The sequence below is a fragment of the Apaloderma vittatum genome, unplaced genomic scaffold (genome assembly GCF_000703405.1).
Source record: "Apaloderma vittatum isolate BGI_N311 unplaced genomic scaffold, ASM70340v1 scaffold7347, whole genome shotgun sequence".
In the NCBI taxonomy this organism is placed as follows: Eukaryota; Metazoa; Chordata; class Aves; order Trogoniformes; family Trogonidae; genus Apaloderma; species Apaloderma vittatum.
In genome coordinates, this window is record NW_009726616.1 from 44,007 (window position 1) to 71,264 (window position 27,258).

The 27,258-nt window shown below is 38.0% G+C and overlaps 1 protein-coding gene across 1 annotated transcript in view; it reads right to left on the bottom strand.

Moving 5' to 3' along the window:
* Positions 1 to 27,258, bottom strand: part of GPR126 (G protein-coupled receptor 126) — a gene marked incomplete at its 5' end in the record, with an annotated part of 57,701 nt that overhangs the window by 21,971 nt on the left and 8,472 nt on the right. Inside the window, 10 exons of the mRNA XM_009873357.1 lie at positions 725 to 841; positions 4,337 to 4,477; positions 9,032 to 9,197; positions 9,655 to 9,862; positions 11,656 to 11,717; positions 13,226 to 13,340; positions 14,291 to 14,433; positions 23,896 to 23,949; positions 24,030 to 24,082; positions 24,596 to 24,681. Coding sequence (XP_009871659.1) covers positions 725 to 841; positions 4,337 to 4,477; positions 9,032 to 9,197; positions 9,655 to 9,862; positions 11,656 to 11,717; positions 13,226 to 13,340; positions 14,291 to 14,433; positions 23,896 to 23,949; positions 24,030 to 24,082; positions 24,596 to 24,681 — 1,145 coding nt within the window. The remainder of the gene's footprint in view (positions 1 to 724; positions 842 to 4,336; positions 4,478 to 9,031; positions 9,198 to 9,654; positions 9,863 to 11,655; positions 11,718 to 13,225; positions 13,341 to 14,290; positions 14,434 to 23,895; positions 23,950 to 24,029; positions 24,083 to 24,595; positions 24,682 to 27,258) is intronic.

A 27,258-nucleotide genomic window follows, 5' to 3' on the forward strand; every position in this document is an offset into this window, starting at 1 on the left:
GTGGAGGTTGTTTTGCCTGGCCCTAAAATAATCATATTTATAATGAAATGCAAGATAAAGTTAATAAAAGTATGAAAATGAAAAACCAGGCTCCCATTAAATAAACAATCTACTTAGGTATTGCATTTTAACGTCTTCTTTCTTAACTTCTCTAGTGCTGTTGTCTTTTTTTGAGTAGCTACTGACAACACGTTTGAGAAGAGAGTCAAGCTCACGCATTTTTTACTGAAACAGTATGTGCCAAAAGGTTGCATTTGGTCTCTATTTCCCTAAATTAATTGTAGTCATCTTTTAACAGTGTAGTTCTGTGCATCCTTCCTTTGCTGAAAACCGCATGACAGCAAAATAAATTAAGGAGCTATTAAGAAAGCAATTAATGTTTGATCAAAGAGTTGAGTCATTCTAAAGTTCCAGTGTAATAAAATGTGTCACTGTTCGCACACATGGTCATGAACAGATGTTCTGCCTACAGTTATTGGCACAAAAATTGCCTCTGAGTGGCAGAGTCTTTCAGATAAACGTTAGATCAGGAATGGAGTAGGAATGTGTGAGGATGGGAGAGGTTATTTGTTTTTACTTTTTTTTGCTTTTGTTCTAGAGTTTTTATTTCCATTTGAGTTTCTGTTCTTATTCAAAATCTATCCCAATCAATCAGGCTATATGCTTAGATTTCACTATATATAATCTGCATTCCTGTTCCCCTGATCAATCACTCTTGTTTTACCTGAATTTTGGTATGCTTAATTGTAACCTTCACATAATCCTGAAGATCCTGAATGGTTATGTTTCCAATACTGCATGCCACCACAAAGCTGGTCAAATTGGCAGGATTTTCTGCATCCTTTGAAAGATTCAGAAAAACATAATAAATGCTTACACAGCACATAATGTAAAAGCCAGAGTACACAGTTTCATTTTTGCAGCGTGCCAGAATAAATAAGTTGTCAGCATTTCTACACTTTTGATCACACGATATAAGAACATTATGTTTATAAAATCAAATTATGAGTTTGCCTCATGGAAGTTTCTATATTCTCCCTATAGTCACAAACATATACAGGCACAATTATAGAGTGAGATTAGAAGGCACAAATTCCCTTTTTAATCATTACGTCTGATGTCAACAAAATTGTTACTCAAAACTGAGTAGCAGATAACAACCCATAATATGATTATCTCATTTCCCTAAACAAGAATGAGCTAGATTTGTTATTTTTTTTCTTGACGCTATCCTTTTTAGTAGATGTAAAGTCTTTAGAGAGTAAACTGTTTTCTGTGTATAGTTGTTAAATCATCCTCCATCTTACAATGAATGAACAAGAAGTAGTAAAGAAATTCAAAGCAATGTTACATGCTGTAGGAGATAATATTTGCTACAAGGCCTAATTTTATGGGAATTTAAATATAAGGCTGACATTATCACTAAGTAAAACTACTTCTAACCCACAGTGAAAAAGTACCAGGTTGAGAATTTTCCATAAGACAAGTTTCCCTGGAAATTGATGATTTATTAAAATGGAAGCACTTTGGAAATACTATTTTCTTTTGATGAACTTCCACTGAAATCTGCAGTTATATGCCTGGTTTGCCTTATGGGAAACTGGGAAACGGCCTCTGCCTGTGGCAGATCTTAGATCAAATGAAGTCTACTGCCACTCACTTTCTCTCCAAATATCTGGGCTGCCGAACTCTTGAAATTCCCTGATTCCTTCAGAATAAGAGTTTTGTTATCCTGACAAGATATCAGGTATCAGCTCAGCACTGTGTTCATGAGGTCTCACCACTCAGGAGAGACAGAATAGCTTCAGCTCTTAAGTGGACATTATCCTGAGAGGAATATTTCATTTAAGAACCACATCCAAGAGCTTTCGAACACAGTATTTCAGATTATACTGGAGCTTTGTGACATATAAAGTCCTAAAAACTTAACAACTGCAGAGGAACAAAAATGTATTTTTCTAGACAGTTCTTGAACTAATAAGGAATAGAAATAATGTATGCATTAAAGTAAAATACAGAGAACTTCTTATTTAGCTACAGGCTATGCTCAGCTAAAGTTAGGGGTAAGCTTTTAGTCAATAAAATATACAGAGGTACAAAGTAAAGCAATGTTGATGCTAGTGTCAGTGATGCAAATCAGATCCAGTCTAGATAATAATTACAAATCACATTTATCATAATTGCACATTATTTTCATGGCCTCAGAACTCATGAGAATGATCCTTCCTACCTAAATTCAGATGTGTAAAAAGATGTCTAGAACTGAAGCAACCAATTCTAGCACTTCTTAACACAGTCAGTGAAAGGAAATTGGCACATCCAGGGCATATCCCCTCTTACCTATTTCATACATCTAGGTCAAATATGGGTTGCCTAAAAATAAGCATCCATTTTAGAGGCTTTAAGGTACCCCACCCAGTCTCCAGCTGCTACTGCAGAAAATCTCACAACTCTTACAGATTTGTTGTCCCATCTGTCAGCCAGCAGTACCTTTGTACCTTGGGTTGTCCCAAATTGCACTATGCTCCTTTGTCTGGGGAACTGATGCCTTCTCCTGTACTGGGATGAGATCTCTTGTACCTCAGTGGTGTCCATTCTCTTCCATTGACCGGCTTTGAAAGCAACTTACGGACATCAGTTCAGGCATAGGTATGTACACTGGACACACCTGCCTTTGGTGAAATGAATCCCACTCTAAATAGCTTAAATCAGTTTTTCATATGATTTTCTAAATAATTAACTGTCAGATTTTAATGAATAACAAGATAAAGCTTACTAGCATTCACTCAGTTGCAATAAAAAACTACAAACCTCCAGTTCTGTAAAGTAAAATGTTTCACTGTTATGTTGAATGCTTATTAGAAATACAGCTAATAGCACTGGAAGTTTTTGTAATTGCAACTGGAATAAACATATTTATGAAATACTTTTATTCTGATGGAAAAGTTACTGGATTTGAGATAGCATGTGGGTCTATTTTTAGGCTTTATTTTCAGGCTTTACTTATTTGTTTATTAAAGACTTGTTTGGTTTTACACTTACTAAAATGTATTTTACACATTTTTATTTAAATGCATTGAATGTGTCACCCATGAACAGTTTAAAAAACACACCAAAAATAGAAGGAATTTTAGCTGCAGATTAAGATGCAAATTTTCCTGGTTTTCTGCTTTTCAATGATGTATTAAGCATCACTTACAAACACATTCTAGCACCATTAAAGAACATATCCCAACTTTACACGATTTTAGACCATCATGTAAAGCCTGCGCCATATTCTTCTGGTTGCTTTATTACATATACCCATCTTGTTTTTCTCAAAAACGGGCTTAAAATGAATATTACTTTATACAGTTAAAGATACTTCAGGGTGTATTTCAGAAGGCAACTGAGGGTCACGGGTATTTTCTTGCCTAGATTATCTGAAGAATCTGGATACACTGCCAATAAAAACGATAATATAGAGACAATACAATACTACAGAGTTCTGCGGATGCACAGAAGCCAAAGGTCACTTGAAATACTAACGGGAAAACAAACTAAAGTCTTCTGAGGCTCAGACTACAGTTCCCTATGAAACAGTGTTTCTTTCTTAATTAACTTTTTTTTTCCTCCAAACTAGGTATGGTTTTGGTTGTTTTTTTCCAAGCTGTGAACTCTCCCTAATTTTTTTGGCATCTACCATACAGGAACTATTTATAATTACCATGTGATGGGACCCAAGGGAGAAAAAATCAAATCTACCTGAGTTCCTTTAGTTTTCAGGTACAAGTACTGTTATCCTTATTCCATATTAAAATACAGTGTGCTTATGAGAACACATGTACAAAAAGAAGAATGTTATGTATAGAATGAAATGTTCTGTGGCTGACAACCATCAGCCTAGAGTTTCCAACTGAATGTAAGTCAGTCAGCTGGATACGCCAACTAACTCTTTTAAGGAAAAGAGAAAGAAAGAGTACTTGGCAGAGTTATAAGCCAAATTTCTTTCTGATAGAAAAGAACACCAAGGACATAGATTAATGCATTTTCACGGAAGTTATGCCCTCTAAGAGGCCTTGCTACTTTACTCTGATTATAAGCAGCCGGGATACAATTTTCCATAGATTACACTGAGAAAAACTTTCTCTCATGTGACAGGAATTTGCAATCAAATCACTGTCTTTAATTCAATTTGGGCACTTTAACTGTTTTATCACTCTGAACCTAACACCGTCACTAGCCTCTATATTTGCTATCACTGCTCATTCCTGTAACTCATGAGATGTTGTGAAGTGATTAGCAGCTGGCTTTGACTCACTCTAAATGAAATGAATTCAAATACATTGAAGTTTACCTGAAAAAGGCCATTTTTATTGAAGAAAGTAAACTGAGCCCTGGATATAACTTCAAACTCATCTTGACTTAAATTCTTCAGTAAACTTGGTGGCAGAACAACAGAAGCGAAGGCATTTGTCTGATCCTTGTCAAAATCTATCTGTTAAATAAAAACAACAGAACACGTTCAAACGAAGCCCACTGTCCACAACTGGGTTCACACCCTTACATAAAGACATCTAAAGATGGAACTAGAACCAACATTGATAATGACCTGTTCCTGTCTAAGAGTTGATGCAATAAATAGACAAACAAACAAAAAAATAAATGGCTTAGGAGGTTTTCCCACCCTCCAAGCATGACACCAGCCTTCTACTACAAAAAGATATTAGATAAAAAAAACAAATAAACTTCTCCTCTGTTACAAGGATAATTTAGAAATAATGAGATTGTAATAATGCCAGTCAGAATAATTTTCAGTAACTCGAATGCTTTTTCTTACACCAAGCAATGTTGAGAACTGAAAAAAAATGCTCTGAATCCTTTTTTCTTCAGTTGTATTATTTAGCTTGTACTGCACATCTGAATTAATTCTTTTATGAGCTTTTCTAGTTTCTCTGTTACAGAAAGGAGACTTTAAAATAATGATAAGTGTCACCTCTCTACATTTATCATTCTGCGTAGCATGAAAAGGACACTGTCTGAAATCAGTATAAGCTTAATCTATGTTGGCAATGTGTCAGACAGCTGAAAGCCCTCTACGGCACAGTGACGTAACAAGTGAGCAGGAAAAAATGAGGATGCAAACCTACATTTCACTAGCTACCAGATAGCAATTCTATGACTGAATGCTCTCCCATCATGGCATACTCAAGGTATGCGACCCTACCCATCACAGGGAGGGGAGCAAGCCATCTCACAGTGGCTCTACCGTAAAAACATTTAAGAATTTTACTGTGAGATATGGAAACTCACACTCCTGACTTCTCCTGAGGCAATTTGGTCATGTATTTATGCCTCTCATAATCAGTCATATGATTCTAAAAACACCATTAGCTAACAGAAAGTTAAAAGCCATAGGCCACTGATAGATCTATTTAACTTCTACATTTTCACTGATTTACTGTGAATAACAGGCTCCCTCGGAAATTAATAGGAAGTGGGGCATAGATAGCTCCTGACCGACCTAAGTGTAGTTGAATACAATCTTTCAAAGGATAATTCTGCCACATTAAAGAAAAAGTGTGTGTGCGATCAAGATGTCCCATTAGGTATTGTCTGCAAATAGAGTGGAAGAGGCTTCTATAAAGAAGTATGGATATATTACAGGAACAATTTAATAACATGAATCACCAGAAGTTAACTTAGTCAAAGGTTTGGCTAGAAGCATAAAGACACAGGGGGCTGAAACAGAATCCATCCAAATTGCCATGGATTTATTTGCCTGATATATATTTTTTTAAAAAAAAGAAATAAAATCTGGAAACATTCTGACATGCAGCTTGAAGAGTTTAATGCTCCCTGATGAGTCTGAGATAGGTCATCACATCACCAGTGAAAAAAATGGGCTTTTACAAGGGAATGTCCTCCAGCAGGGATAGCAAGTAGCTTTCCAGATAGGCATGGAAAATACAAACTGTGACCACAGCTGCTGCAGACTTTTCTGGTAGGAAGGATGCTAAGAATTCTCAATCAGCTGTTGGAAATGTGAAAGTCTGAGAGCAAACTCATGTTCCAATAGGAACATTATAAAAAAATTGACGGAGTTTGGATTTTATGATTATTTAGACAGTGCTGTGATTAATGATTCCAGGGCAAGAAAATTCCTGGATGTCTTCAAGCCACAGATGGTAATTCTTATTATACATGCGAACATCCCAAACCTGGATTCAGAATTTTTCCTTTCCTCTTTCCATAAATACAGGATGAAATCCGGAGGAGAAACATTCCTTTGATAACAACCAAAGAACAATCAGCTATTGAGTTTCATTAATAAGAGACCTAAAAAAATTTGTATTGACAAGCATCAAAAAATTCTGAGAAAATTGATTTAAAGAAATTCTAGCCATAAATATATGAAAACTCAGTGACATTAAATCCATTCATATCTATTTAAACCAGCATTTGAATTTTGATCCGAAGACTATATATATAGCATGTAAAAAATCTGCAGCCTATTATATTACTACTACTTTTTCTAGGACTGTCTTCAGTACTGTTTTGATTTTTATAGTGCATAGTACTTTATAAAATGATCAGGCATTTATAAGGATTATTGTCTTGCCTAGTTGCAGCAAGAATGTGATTAGTCTTTAACCATTTTCATAATGCCATATTTAGTTTCAATTCAGTCTTGGTCCCTCCAGCCCAAATGACAGTAGGTTTTTTTGTTTTTCTGTTTAGTCCTTTTTGTGTGTTTCTCCAGGTAAGCCTCACTGAATTTAAATGGTTAGACTCCCAGAAAATTGAGATTACACTACCTCTGTCATAGACTTATATATCTCTAACAGAAATGTATTGCAGTGTATTTTAAAAAGCATTTAGATGCCACAAAGATGCAGAAAGGCATACGGTGAAACTTAAAAAGTGTGAGCACTTTATTGCTACTGATTTCAATAGAATCTTTGGAAAATCCCAGTAGGTACTCATGTGCATCTCAAATGCCGTTTCATAGATTTTAGATATCTGAACTTTTCTATTTGTAAAGAAAAAAAGAAGAAAAAAATATTATTAAGGTGATGACAAATATCTTAACTACAACAGCCTATATACATATGTACTGTAGCATGGGAGAACATTCTGCATTTTGAGTGATATGTGTTTCTTTTATTTGGCATATCTAGGTTCCACATAGAATCCTAGAATAAAAAAACCAGTTTAGCTTGGAAGGGATTTTAATGACCATCTAGTCCAACTTCCCTGCCATGGGCAGGGGCATCTCCCACTAGTCCAGGTTACTCAAAGCCCCATCCAGCCTGGCCTTGAACACTTCCAGGGAGGGGGCATCAACAACTTCTCTGGGCAACCTGTTCCAGTGTCTCACCAATCTCACAGAAAATAATTTCCTCCTACTATCTAATCTAAATCTACTCTCAGTTTAAAATCATTACCCCACATCCTATCACTACACTCCCTGATAAGAGTCCCTCCCTTTATTTCCCGTTTAAGTGCTGGAAGTCCGCTCATGGTCTCCACAGAGCCTTCTCCAGGATGACTGACCCCAACTCTCTCAGTCTGTCCTCATAAGGGAGGTGCTCCAGCCCCCTGGTCATCTCTGTGGCCATCCTCTGGACTCACTCCAACAGGTCTATGTCTTTCCCATGCTGGGGGCCCCAGAGTTGAACACAGCACTGCAGGTGGCATCTCACAAGACCACAATAGAGGGGGAGAATCACCTCCCTTATCCTGCTGGCCACAGGCAGCCTAGGATGTGACTGTCTTTCTGGGCTGCAAGTGCACATTGCTGGCTCATATTCAGTTTTCCGTTCACCAATACACCCAAGTCCTTCTCTACAGGACTGCTCTCAATCCACTCATTGCCCAGCCTGATCTCTAATCGGATATTGAACTGTTCACCACAACTCTGAATACAACCACTCAGCCAATTCCTTATCGATCAATCCACCTAATACACGTCTCTCCAATTTACAGGCAAGGATGTCATGTGGGACAGCGTCAAACACTTTGCACAAGTCCAGGTAAATGACACCAGTTGCCCTTCCCTTATCTACCAACACTGTAACCCTGTTGTAGGCCACCAGATTTGTCAGGCATGATCTGCCCTTAGTGATGCCATGTCAGCTGTTGCCAGTCACCTCCTTATTTTTCATGTGCCCTAGTATAGCTTCCTGATCCATGATCTTGCCAGGCACAGAGGTGAGACTGACTGGCCCGTAGTTACCCAGTTTTTCCTTCTTTTCGTTTTTCTAAAAATGAGGGTCATGTTTCAGTGGAAACTTCAAAGGACTGTCACGACTTCTCAGATATGATGGGTAGTGGCTTAGCAACTTCATCTGTCCGTTCCTTCAGGACCTGAAGATGCAGGCCCCATGTACTTGTGTACCTTCAGGTTGCTTAGATGGTTTGAACCTGATCTTCTCCTGTAGTGGGTGGTTCTTCATTCTCCCAGTCTCTGCCTTTGCCTTCTGTGACTTGGGCAAAGTTAGGGACTGGGAGAATGAAGAATGAATGTCTTAAACAACCTTGGACATCCCAAATGGTCCAATCCTATCAACTCACTTGTGGGCAACTGCATCAGTCTTAGGTCTCAGTTAGCAGTTGGTGTTTAAACTGTAGTGGAAAGTTGAAGACTATCTAAGCTGCAGAAATCTACATGTAGATACCTACATTTAGGTCTCTTATTCTAAAGTTGAAATACATCAATGGACTTTTTAGTTAGTGTTCAATGGGTAATACAGCAGACTGTTAAAGTTTATTTTCCCTTTCCATTAGTTAAAAAAACTCACTAAAAAGTATAAAATCTGCTCTGCATTTGTAAACAAATTAGCTTTCATCTGTATGGAACACGCAAGTTTATCTGTGTTTCCTGTCACTCAAGGAAATACTACATTAATCTGTTTGGATGATTGCAGGAAAAAGGAAACAGAAAGTAGGGGGAGAAATGACAGTTTTAAGTGGTTTTATAGGAACCACAGTAAACACACTTGGAACAACATGCACATTTCATGTTCAACTACAACTGCTTTTTCCTTACCTGAAAATCAGATGCATTGTTCTGTGGACTGACACTAAAAGAACCACCTTTGAACGAAGTTGAGTTTATAGAAGAGACTCCAAGTGCAAGGTTTCGTGTTGAAATACTCATAGATGGTCCAGTGAACTGGATCTTTAAAGCCAAGGCATCAATAGTTTTTAGAGCTCTGAAAACAGAAATAAAATTATTATAAAAACTGAATACAGAAAAAACTCCAAATCCTATGCTTTGTATGCTCTCTAAATTTAAGATTATTTTCTTATTATTGTCTATGTTTCTATCACCCATCTGTGTATTCACAAGAAGTCTGTCAGGATATAAATTTTTGCATCTCTGTTGAAAACAAAAACTCTTGATTGACAGAAACTCTCTGACAACAATACTTAGATCTATGTTGTGTCATGTATCAGGAGACTTCTCCATCCAAATATTTTATCTTTGTCATGCACATTATTTTTAGTACAACAAGAAATATTTGTATATCTAATTTGGAAATTTTTTTGGATGGAAATCAGAAAAGCTTGACTTCTGTATTGCAATTTTTTGTCTATATATGGAAAGATGAATCCTTCCAACCTTGCAGGCTGCTCTCCAAAGCTTGTCTCAAATGCAGAAATACTTACTCTGAAGATGATGCTGCCAATACGCTGTCTGAACTGGTCAGAATATTGGAAAAAATTGTCACCACGGTAGAACCCAGAGATTCATCAATTTCTTCATCGTTGACAATTTTTTTGAGCTTCTGCACAACATCATTTACTTTGTCTGAGGTTAGCTGCTGCCCTTCACCAGTGAGATTCAAAAGCTGATTGGCTATATCGGCTGCATTTTCTGTAATTGTACATGTAAAATGAAGTAAAAAGAGAAAACAAAATAAAAAGAAAAAATAATGCATATCAGTCCAGAAGTAATTAAGAAATACAAATTTTTATTCTAAGTGTTGAAAGCTAGAGCATGTTCTGTGATACTTGTAACTAACATAAGATTTTATAATTCCATCGAATTTATAATTTTATGAAAAAGACCATAGAGCCTGCTGTTTATTCTTTAGTGTACTCATTGGCTGTGTCTTTCTTTTCATTAATTTGATTTGAGTTTGTAAATTAGAACTATTATTGAAAGAACTGATTGACATAAAAAGGGAGAAGTAAGGAATATAAAGCATATTTTCCTCTCTTTTTTCCTTGCTATGTTATCCCTTCTTTTTCACTGGGTAAAACAGTTTAACTCCAGAACTGAAACAAATGCATCCAAAGTCACTATCACCGACAAAGTATTCACTCATTTAAGTTTTGAGGAGAAAGTCTGACCCCATTGCAAATGAGTCAGGTCCTTCAGAGGATTATACTCAGAGGATTGGCAAGCACAAGCCACAAGCAAATTTCATGACAAGAATCTTCATCGTAAAGGAAGTTTCATAGTGTGTCCAATGGCAAAACATCAGTGCAATCACATGTTAAACTGCAAGCTTGATGACACACGGATAGAAAATTAACATAAACACTAATATTTCACTTTATCAAAATATTTGAGATTTACTGGAATTCACAAACACCATCTTGAAAGAAGATCAGCCTTCTGCAACTGGCTATGTTTTTTTAATGTCATGTTTTATAATAGAGTTTTTATATAGTGTTTTATAATGTAGCTTTTGCTATATTTTGTGTAGAACGTTCATTTTATATGAAAGGATGTTTTCATGTAGCCTGACTGCAAGTACTCAATCAACTAAATTAGAAAGGTGATCTCCCTGGGACCTCTCTATCAGTGGAAAAAGAAAAAGAAGCTTCTCCAAGCCAGCAACTCAGAATAGGAGCTGACTGTAGGTGCTCTGAATTACTTATAGAGTATTAGTCTCTTCACTAGCCCTGGCACAAAAAAAAAATAAAATTGTTGTCTATTTATTTTATTACTCTTTTAAGGCCAGAATGACATCAAGAGGTATTTTGCAAACTGAGAATAAATCTAAAAATGTCTAATCATAAGCCCAGGGAAGAAAGTGGGAGTCTTTCCACTGGCATCTACAGGCCCAGAATCATAGAATCATAGAATGTCTCGGGTTATAAGGCACCTCTAGAGATCATCTAGTCCAATTTCCCTGCCAGAGCAGGATCCCCTAGGGCAGCCACACAGGAACGCATCCAGGTGGGTTTTGAAAGTCTCCAGAGAAGGAGACTCCACAACCTCTCTGGGCAGCCTGTGCCAGTGCTCTGTCACCCTCACAGTGAAAAAGTTTCTCCTCATGTTGAGGTGGAACTTCCTATGTTCTCACTTAAATCCGTTATTTCTTGTTCTATTGCCGGGCATTGGAAACATTTAAATTTTTTTCTGAATCTGAATATAAGATTAGGGCAAGCTACCACCTGCCTCTATTCTTGTTTAAATTACCTGAAGAGTTTATTTCATTAGTTGGTATCCATAGCTTTTCATGAGTGGGCTGATTCAACTTGGTGCGCTTCCCCAGAGTTTAAATATTTACTTTGCATCGATTTTTTAGAAAGATTTTAAACAACTTAGCAAAAAGGAGGAAGATAGTCTTCTTTAATGTAACTTCCTCATAGCAAGCAGTAGCCAAAGTCTACAAAATTATTCCTTTAGCCAAAGCCCAACATCAATATACTCACCTGTGCAATTTCTAAGGTCAGGCTGGCCCCAGTATGATGTATAATTCTGGAGACCCAAATAGCTAAAGAGGAAAAATGAAAAAAATCACATGAAAGACAACAGCAAAACTATGTAATGTTCCATAATTTTTTGTAGGTGTCACAGTGGTCCAGTCCTCTTGATTCACAATTTTCCTAGCAACATAACTGCTAGTGAAATGAAATACGGATGCTTGACAGTGGAAATATGTAATCAGTTAAGTGATAGCGCTGAGAGAAATTCTAGCTCTTCTGGACAAATTCAATGATTTGATAAACTGCATTAGCGGAAATTCTGGCCTTGTATTTCAGGAAGGACCCGAGTGTTGATACAAAGTACTATGCTCCTGCTATGGCTTAATCAGATGCTGTTTCTATAATCTTCCTTTGATATAAACAGCTTTGATCAAGTCAATGGCCATTCATAACACCTCTCAGAAGAATATGCACAGTTCCTATGTGGAGATATAACCTTATGCCCCTTATGAAAACTAGGGCAGGTCATCATCAGATCCATGTGGTCTGAGGGAAGGGCGAGACAGAAAGATTTTTTTTTCTCAAAAACCTTCTTTAAAAAGCCTTACCATTAGCAAAACATCCAGATATTGCTCCAAAATTAAACACACTTTCCCCTCCGTTTTCTTTAAAGACAATCATGTTATCGATGCATAGCAAAAGGCAGGATCGAGAATGGGAAAAACTTATCCTTTCACTCAGCACATGATAGAATAAAGTTATTCCTTGGTTGATCACCTTTCTTAAAACCACACTCGAGGGTAACTTTATACTGTGGGATGCACAGGACTAGAAGAGCTCATTTAGAAGAGCTTCCTCTTCTCTTAAAACATATCCCACCTGTGCTCCATATTGGCAAACATTAGTGGAGGCAGAGGGCAAAGAAAGCATAACACAGTGCAGAACACAGTAATTTTTTTAATGAGAAATTCTGTATACAGGCAATCAATGGTACTGTGTAGACCACAAATGAACAATAAAGATAAGTGATGCTGGGGCAGCAAAGACCAGTAACCTTAATTTTTAATGATTCTGAGGCTCTGACATAAAATCAGTTTGACTTCTGCACTGCTCTACAACAAAAGTTGGTCAATTAGATTCTAGCAGTTCTGTACAAGATTAAGAGGCTGAGGAAGTGAGTTAGATAAATATAATGCTGGTTGATTTCCTGTTTGGCACAGAGCCTCAAAATTGATTCACATCCACACTGCCATATTGTTCTCAAAAAGTAAAATATCTGGTCCTCTCAGACGCAATGTGGGTAGATAAGACTACTGTATTGCATTTAATGGTGATCATCCTAAACAATGAAGAAATTAATTAATTTTGCATCATCACAGTCATGTTCAAGGCACTCAAAAGAGATTAAAGCCATACCGCTTCAGTAATATATCAAAGGAAGTATCTTACAGTATAGAAATCCTCTTCCTGAAACACAATACAAGCCAGTGGAAACCACTACAGACAACACAGAATAACTATACAACCAGAAAGTTGGATTTGAAGGTCTCAGCTTCTCAGATATTTGAACGCCTACCAGGTTCTTGATGCAGTCTGAACTGAGCTCCCATGACATAATGTGAAGTTGGTCACAGTTGGTCTGGTATCTGGCCAAAAATAGTTTGGAGGGTTTTCCTCAGCCAAACATTTTTCTGTAAAAATAAAAGTATATCTGAATTAATGGTAAATTTCTTCATCTAATCATTTTCCATTTCTGGTCCTCAGCTCATCAACAAGTCTACTTTACAAGGCAGCTGTCTTCAAATTAAATGCTTGGTTCTTATCATTGATTCATATCCACCATTTACAGAGTGGTGGCAATGGAGGGGTGCAAAACGGGGAACAACAATGGAGGGGTGCACAACGGGGAACAACACATACTGCTGCTGCTCAAGGGAAAGGACTGAACATGTCCACTGCATCCATGGGGGCTGGTTAGCTCAGTGGTTTGAGCGTGGTGCTGGCAACAATGACCAACACTGAGGTCAGAGGTTCAATTCCCGCTCGGTCCCCATGTGTTGCCTGGTCTAGTCGAGAGGTGGGGTCCCTGCCCATAACAGGGAGGTTGGACTAGATGATCTCTAAGGTCCCTTCCAGCCCAGGCCATTCTATGATTTTATGATTCACTTGCACTCCACCAGCCCCCACTTCCTCATTCCCAAGAGAAGGGCAGTCCCTGACTGGAAGAAGCTGAATGCAAAAAGATGAGAGCTAAAAGGAGACCGATTAGGGGCAGCAGCTGGCAGGAGCACAGTCTTGAGCAGTGGGCATGAGAGGCCTTGGAGGTCCAAAATATCTCATTATAGCTTTGGCTGTAAATCATACTTCTTTATCCTCAATTTACCAGAGGAGCTGTCAGGAACTGTCCCAGACTCTTGAGCCAGACAGCAAAACACTGACTAAAACAATCTGTGTTTTTGTGTTAAAAGACATGTGTTGAGCAAAGCTCTCTGAGGTTAGTGGGACAATGAGCTTAAGGGGACAACTCAAAATCTGAAACACTCATCCTGCTTGGCAATGTGTGACTATTCTAACATTGAAGATGCTTTTTTATGGACAAGCAAACAAAATCTGTTCTGTAATAAAGCCAAAAACTACTTACCCACTGGATCTACATCCACAGTATGAAGCTTATATCCTCCTTCCATGGTCCCGTTATTACTTATAAGCTTCTGTCGGATGTCTTCCTCTTCTAAATTGATGTTGTTGGTAGAATTATAAACCAGAAGAGCCAAAACCCCAAAACTGCAAGGAAAATTATCTGAAGGTTTGAGTCAGAACAACAAGAGGCCGAATGTGTGGAAAAAAATACCTAACAAACTGGTTTTCTGACTATGGAACAGTGTCACCTAGACAATGTTCCTCATTATCTGTAAATTATTATTTTTGTATACACAGGGAAACAACAAGAAAGTTCAGTTGGGAAATGCCATCCTCTAGCTAGCAATAAAGATGTATCTCATCAAAAGAAGTAAGAATTTCTTTCAGAAGATTTAGATTATTTTAAAAGATTAAAGCATAAAGTTGTCAGCTGTGAGTTCTAAATGGGCCCTAATTAAATTTAAAAATCTGTTTGCTGATGGCTTAGGAACTTTGGAGCCAATTCATCCCACCTTACAAAACTTATCAGGACGGGACAAGTCATCCTCCAGAGGGTCTATCTCTCCACTGACTACAGAGGAAGACTAGACGATTAACAAAGAACAGATGCCTAACATTTAAATGTCTAAATTTTGACGGAGTGAAAAACACCCTGGCACACTTCTGGAACTTTTAGTCCTAATTAGGAAAGTCTAGTTGCTCAGATGAGTAATTCAAGTTTGAGCAGTAATAGCTGTTTTTTACTGTAGCCCACTGCTACTTTCTTGGGCATAAGAAGTTGTTCAAAGTGCCCAAGTCTCTTTCCTGTGAGAGAAATAAAACAGTCTCCACCCTTGTCCAAAAACATAGCTTTTCTGGAAGGGAAATAATGAACAGAAAAGCAGTTCTAGCAGGATGCAGGAAAGAAGCACAGAGTGGAAGGCTCAGAAATTTCCTCCTGGGACACAGAAAACACATGTTGGAGAAGAGCATACGTTGGTACCCCAGAGCATTGCTTGGCTCTGGCTGGTAGGCGGTGACGACACCAAAGCATGGAACATTGGATCTCCATAGGAGCCAAAATATGGAAAAAAAGAAAAAGCAAGCCTGCTTTGGGCTCTCTTCATCTTAGCCTTCCCTTGGATACCTAGTAGCCTGAATAAAGACAGACCATCGTGGTGTGTGAGCTGTTCCTGGCAGCCTGGGAAGTGGCAGCACTGCCAGCACACATGGAGCAAGCAGGGAACACACCGAACAGAGCAGCTTTCAACGGCAGCCCTCTGTGCAAGAAAGCAGCAGGGAGCTGAAGGGTCCTGATGTCTACTTGAAGAAGAGTAAGAGAAAAATTCTGTAAGGGTGCTATACGGGAGCAGTAAGGGTGCAGCAGGGTTTTCAGGTACTCCTTCCTAGACAGAGCAGGACTTAATTTCCAAAAATTTTCCAGAAAGGCATGCCCATGACGACAGCTCAGAGTTGCACCTTCCAGAGGCACGTAGTCTGGTACAGTATAAAACTACAGATCTTTCTCTTAGATGGCAGATTTAACTCTTTTTCTGTAAGATCATTCTGAAAACTGAATAACTCCCACCAATAATGCTGAAGTACTCTCATTAGTGAAATGGCATTAGTGAAATGGCATTAGAAAACAACTTCTCAGTCTAGTAAAAAAATAAGAAGAGCAAAGCCCAAATCTCATAAAGAAATCACAAATGTGAACTAAGTACTGCACACATTTCACTGTTGCAGATGTAAAGAAATAAGGAAATAAATATACACAGTCCCTGGTTGGTGTTTTTGTTTGTTTGTTTGTTTAGTGTTTTTTTGTTGAACACCAGTACATTATTTTTTCTTGCCATATCCACTGGTAGCATGTTACTGGAGAAGAAGATAAAAACGTGACTACTTGTTCACTCGTCTTGTTTCTTCCTTAATAGATGTGTTTTAGCAGAGAAATTCCAGCTATCCTTGGCCAGGTTGCTCCTGCCCCGTTCCTAGAGATACTGAGTTTCTCCTTATATTCCTTTGGTCTCTGTGCAGTGTTTAACATATGGCAATAGCTTCAGTAGAGGATATGTGCATTAACAGGCTTTTGCTGTATACCTCAGATATACTATGAGGCACAAGTTTATTATGACATTTATTTTTAGCAAAGGCATGGAAGTTGCCTATGGGATTGCCAATTCCTTCAGCCCTCCAATACTTCAGCCCCAGAGTCTCCTGGCACTTAGCCATCTTTCCTAAAAGATTCTGGCTTCACTCATCTATTCCCTTTACTTCAGAAGAGGAAAACTTAATACACTGATGCCACTCCCTACCTCAGCACATTGGCTGCAAACCAGAAGTCACACAGAATCACAGAATTATTGAAGCTGGAAAAGACCTCTGAGATCATCAAGCCCAGTCTATGTCCCAGCACCACATATCAGCTAGACCACGGCACTAAGCGCCATGTCCAGCCTCTCCTTCAACACCTTCAGGGATGGTGACTCCACCACTTCCCTGGGCAGTGCATCCCAATGCCTGAGCACGCTCTCCGTGAGGAAGGGCTTCCTGAGATCCAACCTAAACTTTCCCTGAGGCAGTTTCAGGCCGTGCCCTCTCATCCCGTCACTAGTTGCCAGGGAGAAGAGCCTGACCCCCACCTGACTATGACCTCCCTTCAGGTAGTCGTAGAGAGTGATAAGGTTCCCCCTGAGTCTCCTCTTCTCCAGGACCATAAGTTGTAAGTGAATAGTCACCACTACTGCTATGCTGCCTCTTGCAGGACTCCCAATTAACCAAATTGAAAATTAGTATCCATAACTGTGCAGAGGGACAATGGCAACAAAACAGAAAGGACAATGATAGATTAGGTGGAAGCAGTTGCAGTTATCTTGAACAGTTACAGAGAAAAGTATTTATTCTGGCGCACTGATAAAAATAATCTGTTAAACCACTTTGTTATTTGTTTTCTGAGAAACTCTTAGAGCACAAATCATGTATACTGTGTAATAAGACCCTGTTCCATACTGTGATGAAAACAATTGCTATAAACTTTTCAGAATGAGTCATGCTAGCTTCCCAAAGTAGATAAATACCTTTTAACTTCACAGCTGACCCAATTATGAAGCTTGAGTGCTTTCTTCCACCTTTGTCACTCTCAGATCCCAGAGAGAAAACATTTGAATGGCGAAGAACAAAATTCTTGATTTGGGAAACAGTAGGCCTACAATCAAATAAATGGCAACCCTGATATGCTCTGTTGGCATCTCTGGATTTGCTACAACCAGCCTTACACACCTTATTGTAAGTGTGCTGCACAAAAGCAGACAGATTCTCACAGTAATAATCAATTCTGATTTACACATTACCTACATTAACCTGTAGTGCTACTATTACTGCTGTCAACATAAAAAAATGGACTGTGGTGTAGGATAAGTATTTATGCCTTTCTTCTCTTTGAAAGAGTGACAGCTGGAACAAGTAGGAAAGTAAGGGAAGACCAGCGTCTATCCCGCTTTGTCCTGGTTTGTTGAGCAAAGCTGGCTCAGAGAGAGAAGGTGACGAAGCTGCATCCTCATGAGAGGCTCAGGAGGTGGTGGGGGAGCCCGCGCTGCCACGGCACGTACCACAAAGCCATCTTTCTTCTCCGGCAGGGTGACTCAGAGCTATTCCAGGACAGCGTGCCTACATGCTGCCTGTGGTCTCACTGCTACACGATGCGAGGAGCCTGAAGGAAGGATTAACAAACCATGCAGCACAGACTGCCTCATACCTGAAGATATGTGGTTGATAATTAGCAACAAATATTTCTATTCTTGTTTCAGTTGTACTAGACAGGCTGAAGAATACTGAATTACTGTGGTTGCCAAACTGTTTAACAATTCACTACTAATGTCTTTCGTAGGCCATGTTACTGTATTTAAAGAATAATTTTTAAAGCACCTAAGTACTCAGGGAATCTAAATTTCCAGTAAAAGTCACAGGGAATTTCATTTGTCGCTACCCTGGCATATTTAAAAATGTTTAAAGTTGACAGCATTAAATTCTTTACCGATCTTGCTGTTATGCTGGCTTTGAAGATCGGCAGCTATGGGTAGCTATAATTCAAGACTGGCAGCACAGTTAGGCCCACACGTCACCTGCAAACACTATGTACTTCTTCACGTTAATTGGACAGACAAAAAGAAAGGCTGACTATTGCATGTCACCCAGTGAGGATGTAATCCAAAAAGCAGAGAAAATGTAAGAAAACACTTAGAATGATACAGAAAGAAATACGAAAGTAGAGAGAAATTAAAAGCATTCTAAAAAATCACCTGAGTTGTGGATACTTTAACTTGAGGCCATGTTGTCTGACACCATTAAAATGTTCAGAACAGAGAGGAAAAAAAAAAGACTGGGCATAACAGACATATTCAAAGTAATGTCAAGGATGAAGAAGTTCCTTTCTCAGAAGAAGGTGATGTTACAGAGAAAATATAAAATCTGAGACTTCAGGACACAAAACTGAAAAATGCAGCTACCTTTTGGACTACTAAAAACGAAAGCATCCTAAGCCTTCCTTTTAAGTTAATGGCCACTGTATCAGAACAGCGCTGCAAGTTGCATGGTCATGCCTCTGTGTCTGCCCTTGTGTCTCCAGGCCTTGCTCCTTGTTGCAGACCTAGTGTGGGAATACAAACAGCCACGGATTTTCAACAGAAAGCACTTATAATATGTGATGATTGGGTATCAAAACTATTCATTATTAGAGCCTGTAGCAGAAGGGCAAACCAGAAAGGGCTGGAATCCCTCACATTTCAACAGCTGGTCTCAGCTGAAATGAACTTTTGGTTACGATTGAACTATCTTCCAAAACAGCAAGGAAAACTCCCATTCCTCAATACATTACTTTCCTTAAAATGGCATTTAAAAATGTCTGACTTACACTGAATCTAATTAAAGTAAGTGGAAAGACAAAGAATGTCACTGAAAGCCGGATCAAAAGAAGGCAGCTTCAGCAGAAGGCTAACAATTGATCATACTACTGTCACCCCTGGAGGAATTCCTAAATTCCTCCATCTGTAACAAAGGCTTTCTTTACAGGTCATGGACACAAGATGCCGGCAGGGCAGTGTAGAGAAACCGTCAGATTTCTGCTTGGCACATTGTTGGTCAGTTTGTCAAGTAGAAATATTACAAATAACGTATACATTTTGTGGTATTTTTAAATGTTCCTCAGCACTGGTTAAGGCTGTCCCTTACTTCCTTCAGTAAAACTGAAGACAAGTGGACCAGGTCTAAGTTGTTCCTAAAATCAAACCAGTAGAAAACAAGAAATTTTTTAAATAGGAATTGACATCACAGATGTGTTTATTTATAACAAGAATAGCATTATTATTTCATAACAAATAATTTGAAGTAATCCTCAAAGAATGCAAAAGCCTAACACTTTACTCGGTGAAGATACTTAGGTCTGTAATAGCAAAATTTTGCTGCTCTGATGTTGCTAACTCCTGTCTAAAACTATTGCACAATCTAATTAGCTTAAGTTTTATCCAAGTGCATTAAACTTTCCATTAAGCAACACAGCACCCAAGAAGACTGCATGCTGGAGCCTGAAACTGCCTCACTGACACTCGTGGCAAAACTCCTGCAGACTTCAACAAAGGAGGACTAGGCATGGGCAGCTCTGATTTCCTGCTTTCCTCTCTATTTTCATTCCTAAGAGAAGGAATTTCTTTTTAAGTTTAGTGGTCTTTATACAGATTGCTACTGCTGTGGTTTTTAATTTGAATGAATTGTTTAACAGTACTACCACTAATGTTGTTTCACATAGTATAAGCAATTAAACACAGGAAGTAGGCCATAATTATGACAATCAAGTAGTGGAAGTCAAAGCAAGCATAATCTTATTTGTATGTTAAGTGAAGAAAAGGTTATGGGGCCTGAATTCTTGAAATTGCTTGCAAAATGAAAGAAGAAGGGAGAAGCAGGGTAGCTGAGCTGCTTAATAAAGACCAGTTGCCCCATCAAGGCAGCCCTATATAGTCATCTGACAAGACCTAGGATCAGAAGGACCCTTCTGAGAAAAGCAGCAGCAGCAGTCATAGAAAGTTTTGACAAAGCTGCAGTTATAAAGACAATTAATGAAAGAAACACATAATTTATCTACACGAAATTCACAAACTCGCTTCACTTTCAAAGTTTTTTTGCAGAATAATGGGTGTCAAAGAAACAGCTGTGTCCATAGCCCATTTTGAACTCCTGTTGATTTTACTTTAAACAGCTGCCCTCTCATTAAAAGACGGAAACAGTACAACCAGAGGAAAAAATTAAACAGACACAAAGTCAAGTATAGCTGTGATACAATTCTGTCTATTAAAGTAGTTAATAATCTACCAAAAGTATTAACTTGATATACTGCTGTCATCCAGAGATGTCACAGTACTAAAGGTGCTGATAACAATATGCACTTCTGGACTTGGCACTGTTTGTCTCTCATCACCATGTACATAAATGCATAATAAGCACGGTGTACTTTGGATTTCTGCAGCTCACTGAACACAGCAATGAAAGAGTACCAATCCACTTACATAATTTGGTTTTCTTTTGCTCTTCTGCAGAATGCAGTACAGTTTAAAATACAGTGGAAAACACCTATTTTTAACATAGCAAAAAAAGCCAGCTTCCTACCTCCCACTTCCAGCTTCTATTTCTTCTCTGAATCATTCTAATGATGCTTCTTTCACTTGCAAGAAGACTAGGTGAGGAGATTGATAACAGAAGTTCCTTGATAAAGTAGCAGTGTGGCAAACAAGGGTTGAAGCAAAGCAAAACGCATAGAAAAGGTTGAGAAAGGCTCGTTTGTTGTTTGATTTTTTAACTGTTGTATAAAATACTAATCCAAAAGGTAAAGAAAAAAAAAGTGTATCTGTATGATAAGAATATGAATTCATGTAAAGAGAGGGAAAACTTCCTAAAAAGCAATTTAAAGAATTGTGATAGTGCCTTAGAAATAAGGGGGCTATGATCTTGGGGCAAAATCAGAAAAAATAGATTATGCCGACTCCTGTAAAACATAAAGTTAAGACCATGATACTTAAGGGTTAGGTCTTAAATTGTAACTTCGGAGTGAAATATTGTTCAGATGAACATGAAGGTGAATTGAAAAAGTATATAAAAAATAAGGGGAATAGTGAGAAGTCTAGAACTTCAACAAACTTAAATTCTTGACTAGCCAAAACAGAGAAGGATGAAAATCTTTGAAAAACTATTCACAGAGATAATTTATAGGAATATTTAATTCATAGAAATGGTATGAAATTACACTGTGAGCAAGTTACGTACAAGAACTCAGCCCTCACATTTCAGTGGGTCACTGAAGGAACTAACATTACTTCCAACAGGGATTACAAACTTCCAACCTGTAATTTGCTGATTTTTTTATACCCCAAAATGTTAGTCAGTGTCTTGCAGTATTTCCTTAGAATCTTACCCAGGACAAGTCCAAGAAAGTGGAAAAAAAGAGTTTGCTCTCGGGATCATGGAAATTCAATAGATTTCTTTCTCACAAAATCTAGAAACTGCTGTGTGAACCTCAAAGAACTGGAAACCTGGTGACTAATTCCAGGAACACTGAAGACTACTGGGAAGCTGATCCTTCTTTTGTTTCAGAAGGGAAGCAACGATAGACATATACTCAGAAGACATAAAGCTGGGGGAACACCAACTTTTCCCAAATATTTTTCCTGTAAGAGGCAAATGATGCATGAAAATATATGCAAGACATGAAAATCACATGAAATAAATAGAAAAAACCTCCTGTGTATATATATTGCTGTATATGTGCACATATAATGCATAAAAAGTGAAATTTTTTTTAGTCACAAATTATGTAGCTCAATTAAATTTTTTAGTATCGCTGTGTTTCTCCAACTGCATTGCTAGTCTTGACTTCTCTTTTTTTTCTTTTCTAGGAAAACATGCATGGCATAACAATCCTGATTATTTGCAGAACAGTAACATTTTGTGTGACGTGATTAGCATTTATACTAAATTATTCAGAATGATGGCAAAATGCCATTTGGATTTGACATAAAGTGCACTAGAGCCCGTGTAAAGAATAGTTTCTCATTAGACTAGGCCTCCCTTGAAAAAATTTATGACATATTACTAACATGTAATTCCACTGCTCCTGAAATTACCTATGATGAGCAAAGTGAATAGGAACGGGCTTACTTCCCCATAACAGTCATACATGAAATTTAGTGCCATATTCACTCTATGGCAGAAAGGAAGGGAAAGGAAAGGGAAAAGGAAAGGGAATTACTAGAATAATTTCTCCCTCTTCACCTTTTTTTTTTAATAGACCAGGAAGAAGAAACAAAATCCAGAGGACAGGATGGTGAGAAGGTGTGCAGCCTAGAGGAGAGAGGATGCTGACAAGCTGGGCTGCTAGCCTCATGAAAGATGCAGGAATAAGGACGGGGAAAGCTGTATATTACACAGCAGTCTTGGATTTTTGGTAAGATCTGGGGTGTGGTCTCCACTTAGAAGGTTTTGCTGGCATAACCATATCACTTAGAAGTGTGAAAAAAATGCCACCCACACCACTACACTCCACTGTAAATGTAGGTCAAGCAGCAAAACAGACCATTCAGGGGCTGGATTTATACTATGCCTGTTAAATGGTTTTGCCAATAAAAGTTGTCTTTCTGCTGTGGTTGTGTGGGAAGGAGATAGTACCTTTTATAAACCTTTTTATATCTAGGTAAACTCTCTGGAAAACTGGAAGCATCAATAACTACTTTCCTGATAGGAAATTGAGAATATTGAGTTATCTCTGAAGTTAAAAAGCTCAGCTGTTACCATGGCAGTTCCCAAGAGTCAGCAGCTGAAGTCCTTTCCTATGGCTCTTTTGCCTACACTACAAACAGATACATTCCCCACCTACCTGTTGCCCCTTCCTCACAAGACTTATTATGTTTTAGTCTTCTCTCCTTAGTTTGTCCCCATATGTACCTCTGAAATCAGCCTGCTGATTTCAAAAAAGTCCCCTGAGGCTCAATTTTCAGCGGGTGTGACCCATCTAACTTTCTCTGGCTTCCTTTGAGGCCGTCCCAACTCCAGTGCCTCTGAGCCCAGCAGAAGTCAGGAAATGAGAGCATATGGTAAATAGTTTAACTCACACTGGCTTGGCTTTCAATTCTAGCATGATTTTTCAGTGTTTTGCGTCTTGTAAGAGGTCCATTAACTCAAAAGGTCCTGGTTCAAGGGAACAAATGCAGTGAAACTGTTCTCTGATTCTATGACAGTGGCAAACACACTGTACCAAAGCTTGTTGCTAAAGAAAGATGGGTGTGCAATACCACATATATATGATATGTCTATTCAGTTTTGTGACAGGTGAAATTCGAGCTCTGAAAAAATTATCTGTTCAGGGTTAAAGCTCAATAGGTTTAAATCAAAACAAACATGATAACCGGTATTTGGTTTTTGAGCACATCCAGAACACTCAGCTTGACAGCAGTCATATATTTACAGACTGGCAGCAGATGCTTACTAATAGACAATTAATCCAATGACAGATAATAAAGCCTGTTGTAAAGCCACCTGTAACAGCTGCTGTTGCCTCTATCAGGAAAATGTATTTTAAAATGTTACCTTTTAATACTTCTTTTTTCTCTTGCTCCTTCTTTTATGGAGCCAGGGTGGATGCTGCAAAAGAAATAAACATTAATTAGAGTGGGCTAATTCTCAAAAGGAACATAGCATCAACATCTTTCCCTTTCATTTACCTGATATTGACCACATACACCGTGTAATTCCAGTTCTGGAAAGTACGGTTTAGCTGAAAAACAGGAAGACATTGATCACATGAATAGTGAGAGGTTAATGGGGCTCTTTGTTGCTTAAGATAGAGTTAGAATTTCACCCTTCTCCCCCTTGAGAAAACCCCTTCAGTTTTTAAAAGCAAAAAGAACACTCCCATTTCAGTGACATTCATTTCTATCATGATGCAACTTTAAAACCACGTTAGTGTTTAGAGAGAAATATTTTGCTCTGCATAGAAATGTTAGAAATCTACCTATTTCAGCAGACAATTCTGATCTCTCCATACTTTGTATAACCTTAATTAGCATCTACATTTCTTAAGAAGCTGTCTAGTATAGTGGAGACATTTTATCCATAGTTCCTAGACCTGAATCCATTACTGTGCAAATCAGTAATAGAAAGATCTTCAGAGAAGACATATTAACTTAAGAATTTATTTGTTATTCTCCCTTTTTGTCCTTTTCAGAGTGATAACATCAATGGAGCAGATTCATATATGTAATCACATCGGAAATAAAACTTAACTTACCCATTCTGCAACAACATCATGTACTTTCGACACTGAATTGGAGTTGGAACTAAAGACAGTTATAGATATCCTGTAGAACAGTCCACCTGTCCATGAAAAATAGCATTACAAAGTTAGGAACTAAGCAAATTTATTTTTTTAATAATGAAACTTTAATTTTATGATGAATAGAAAGATTGGGCTGAACCTCAGATGCAAGGACACCTCAAGCTCTTGTTGGCATTAAGCAAATTTGGAGTGAACAAGCCCTGCAGGCGTGGGTCCATTCTTACTAGTCCTGTTGAATTAGACAAGAATTCCCTACCCCTCCATATTTTTATAGACACTTGAAAAATGTGACATGGAAATTCACAAACAATGTACATATAGTAAGTATTTTGCATATGCCTTTAACGTGGTGTGTAAAAGCAAGATTGTGAAAGTGTCATGAATTTTTAAAATCGTCCTAATTACTGAAGGGTGTAACATGGATAAATTCTGTTCTCAGTCATATTGTTATAATCCAGAATTCAATCACTGCAGATTAGACTTAAAAACTTGTGAGGGCAGATAAAGCTCATCAATTGAAAGCAACAAAATAACTGAGGACAGAATTAGGTGGCAGAAGGGATATCAGCTCCTGTTTTCACAGCACAGTCTTTGCTTTCAGGCCTGGCGATAGCCAGATAGTAGAAAAACCCAGATTAGCTTTACAAAACTGGCAGCTGACCAAGCCATCTTTCAGCCACAAAATATTTAACGTTTGGCTTGGAGCAATTTTATTTTCAGTAAAATTGTTTTGAAATGGCGCTGGGTAAATATAAACTCCCTTTAAGCTCCTGAGCTGGTAGGCAGCATTTCCAGATTTTTCATCTAATACATAACATCAAATTATCTCTAATTTATGCTCTGTGTTACAAGTCTGTAATTATAACAAGGGGTTGGACCAGATGCTCTTTTAAGGTCCCTTCCAATCCCTAACATTCTGTGATTCTGTGATTTTTTATTAATTAAGCTACTAAAAACTGTGTACAATATAGTCGAATAAAATTTCCCAGGATATGGGGGAGGTTTAAGATCTTCAGGATCAATTCACTTGCGCGTACGTTCACATGTGGCATTGCTTATCGCAGGGCTGCTACCAAATGAAGCTGTGGGTCTTGATCACAGATAAATGTATTCATATAAATCTTATGTAAATCTAGCAGAGACAACACATAGGACAGAGAAGGGCATGACAATTACACAGAAATCCCTTTCTGTCTCTTGGTTGTAAAGGAATTGCTTTATCTTTCTGAATCTAAATACTAGATCTTCCACCATTTTACAATTTCATAGATAATCATTTTAAAAGAGATTGAAGTAAAAATATCATTAAAAATCGAAGTTAATATTTTCCAGTTTAATTTTGCATATTGGTTACTATCCTACTCATGAGCTGGCTTGAGTATTGCTCCTTCTTTTCAGTATGGAATTGATCATACGATCACTGAGATTAGTATGAAAGTTCCTCAGGGATAAAACACTAAAGAATCAATTTCTTGCACGAAGATGGTTCACCAGTTACCCTTTTTAGTAAGTTATGGTTAAATTTTAGATATGAGTAGAATGAGCGTGTTTGCTTTTTCATTTTTTGATTTTATAATTATTTTTTTCCTCCCTTAACTTAGCAGACACACAAATTTGGTGTGCAGTTTAATCTGAAAATGTATTTTAGTTTGTTATTATTACTAAAATAGTTTCAAATAAAAAAGAGAAAAAAAAACTTTGAAAAAGACTTTGGGCTAGTTGGAAATGCAAGCCTTAGATTTCATTTATATGTATATATTTCTGTATATACATATATTGAATTTTATGTGTATAATGCACCTTTTATATGTGCTATAGATACACACATACACAGAGCATGTGCATTATACACATTCTCATGCATTCATAAATAATCATATATATAATTATAACTTTATTTATATAATTATGTATATGGCCAAAATCACCTTAATATAGGAATATGCAAAGTGTTTTTAAAAATAAACATAGTAACTACAAACTAGTCAACAGCTTCAAGATCTCCACCAGATGGTGACCCAAAGCATGTCTTTATGAGGTGAAAAGAGAACAAGAACAAAGAACTAATCTACATTTTAAAACACTCTCAGGAGACTGCAGTCACAGATAGCAAAAACTAAAAATGATTTCTCACTCTCCAAATTAAACAATGGAAATCCCACCTCAAAATGCTGAATGAAAAAAAATATTTTTATGGGCAGAGATTTGATGAGAAGCAGCCAAACATAATTTGAAAAAAGAGGATAGTGGATAAAAAGCTAGATGTGAGCCGGCAATGCACTCACAGCCCAGAAAGCCATTTGCCTCATGGGCTGCATAAGGAGAAGTGTGGCCAGCAGATCAAGGAACGTGATTCTCCACCTCTGCTCTGCTCTTGTGGGACCCCACCTGCAGTGCTGTGTTCAGCTCTGGAGCTCTCAGCATAAGAGAGACACGAGCCTGCTCGAGCAAGGGCCCCAAAGATCAGGAGGCTGGAGCACCTTTCCTCTGAGCACATGCTGAGAGAGTTGGGGTTTTTCAGCCTGGAGAAGAGAAAGCTCTGAGGAGACCTTATAGTGGTCTTCAGGTACTTAAAATGGGCCTACAGGAAAGATGTGGACAATCTTTTTAGCAGG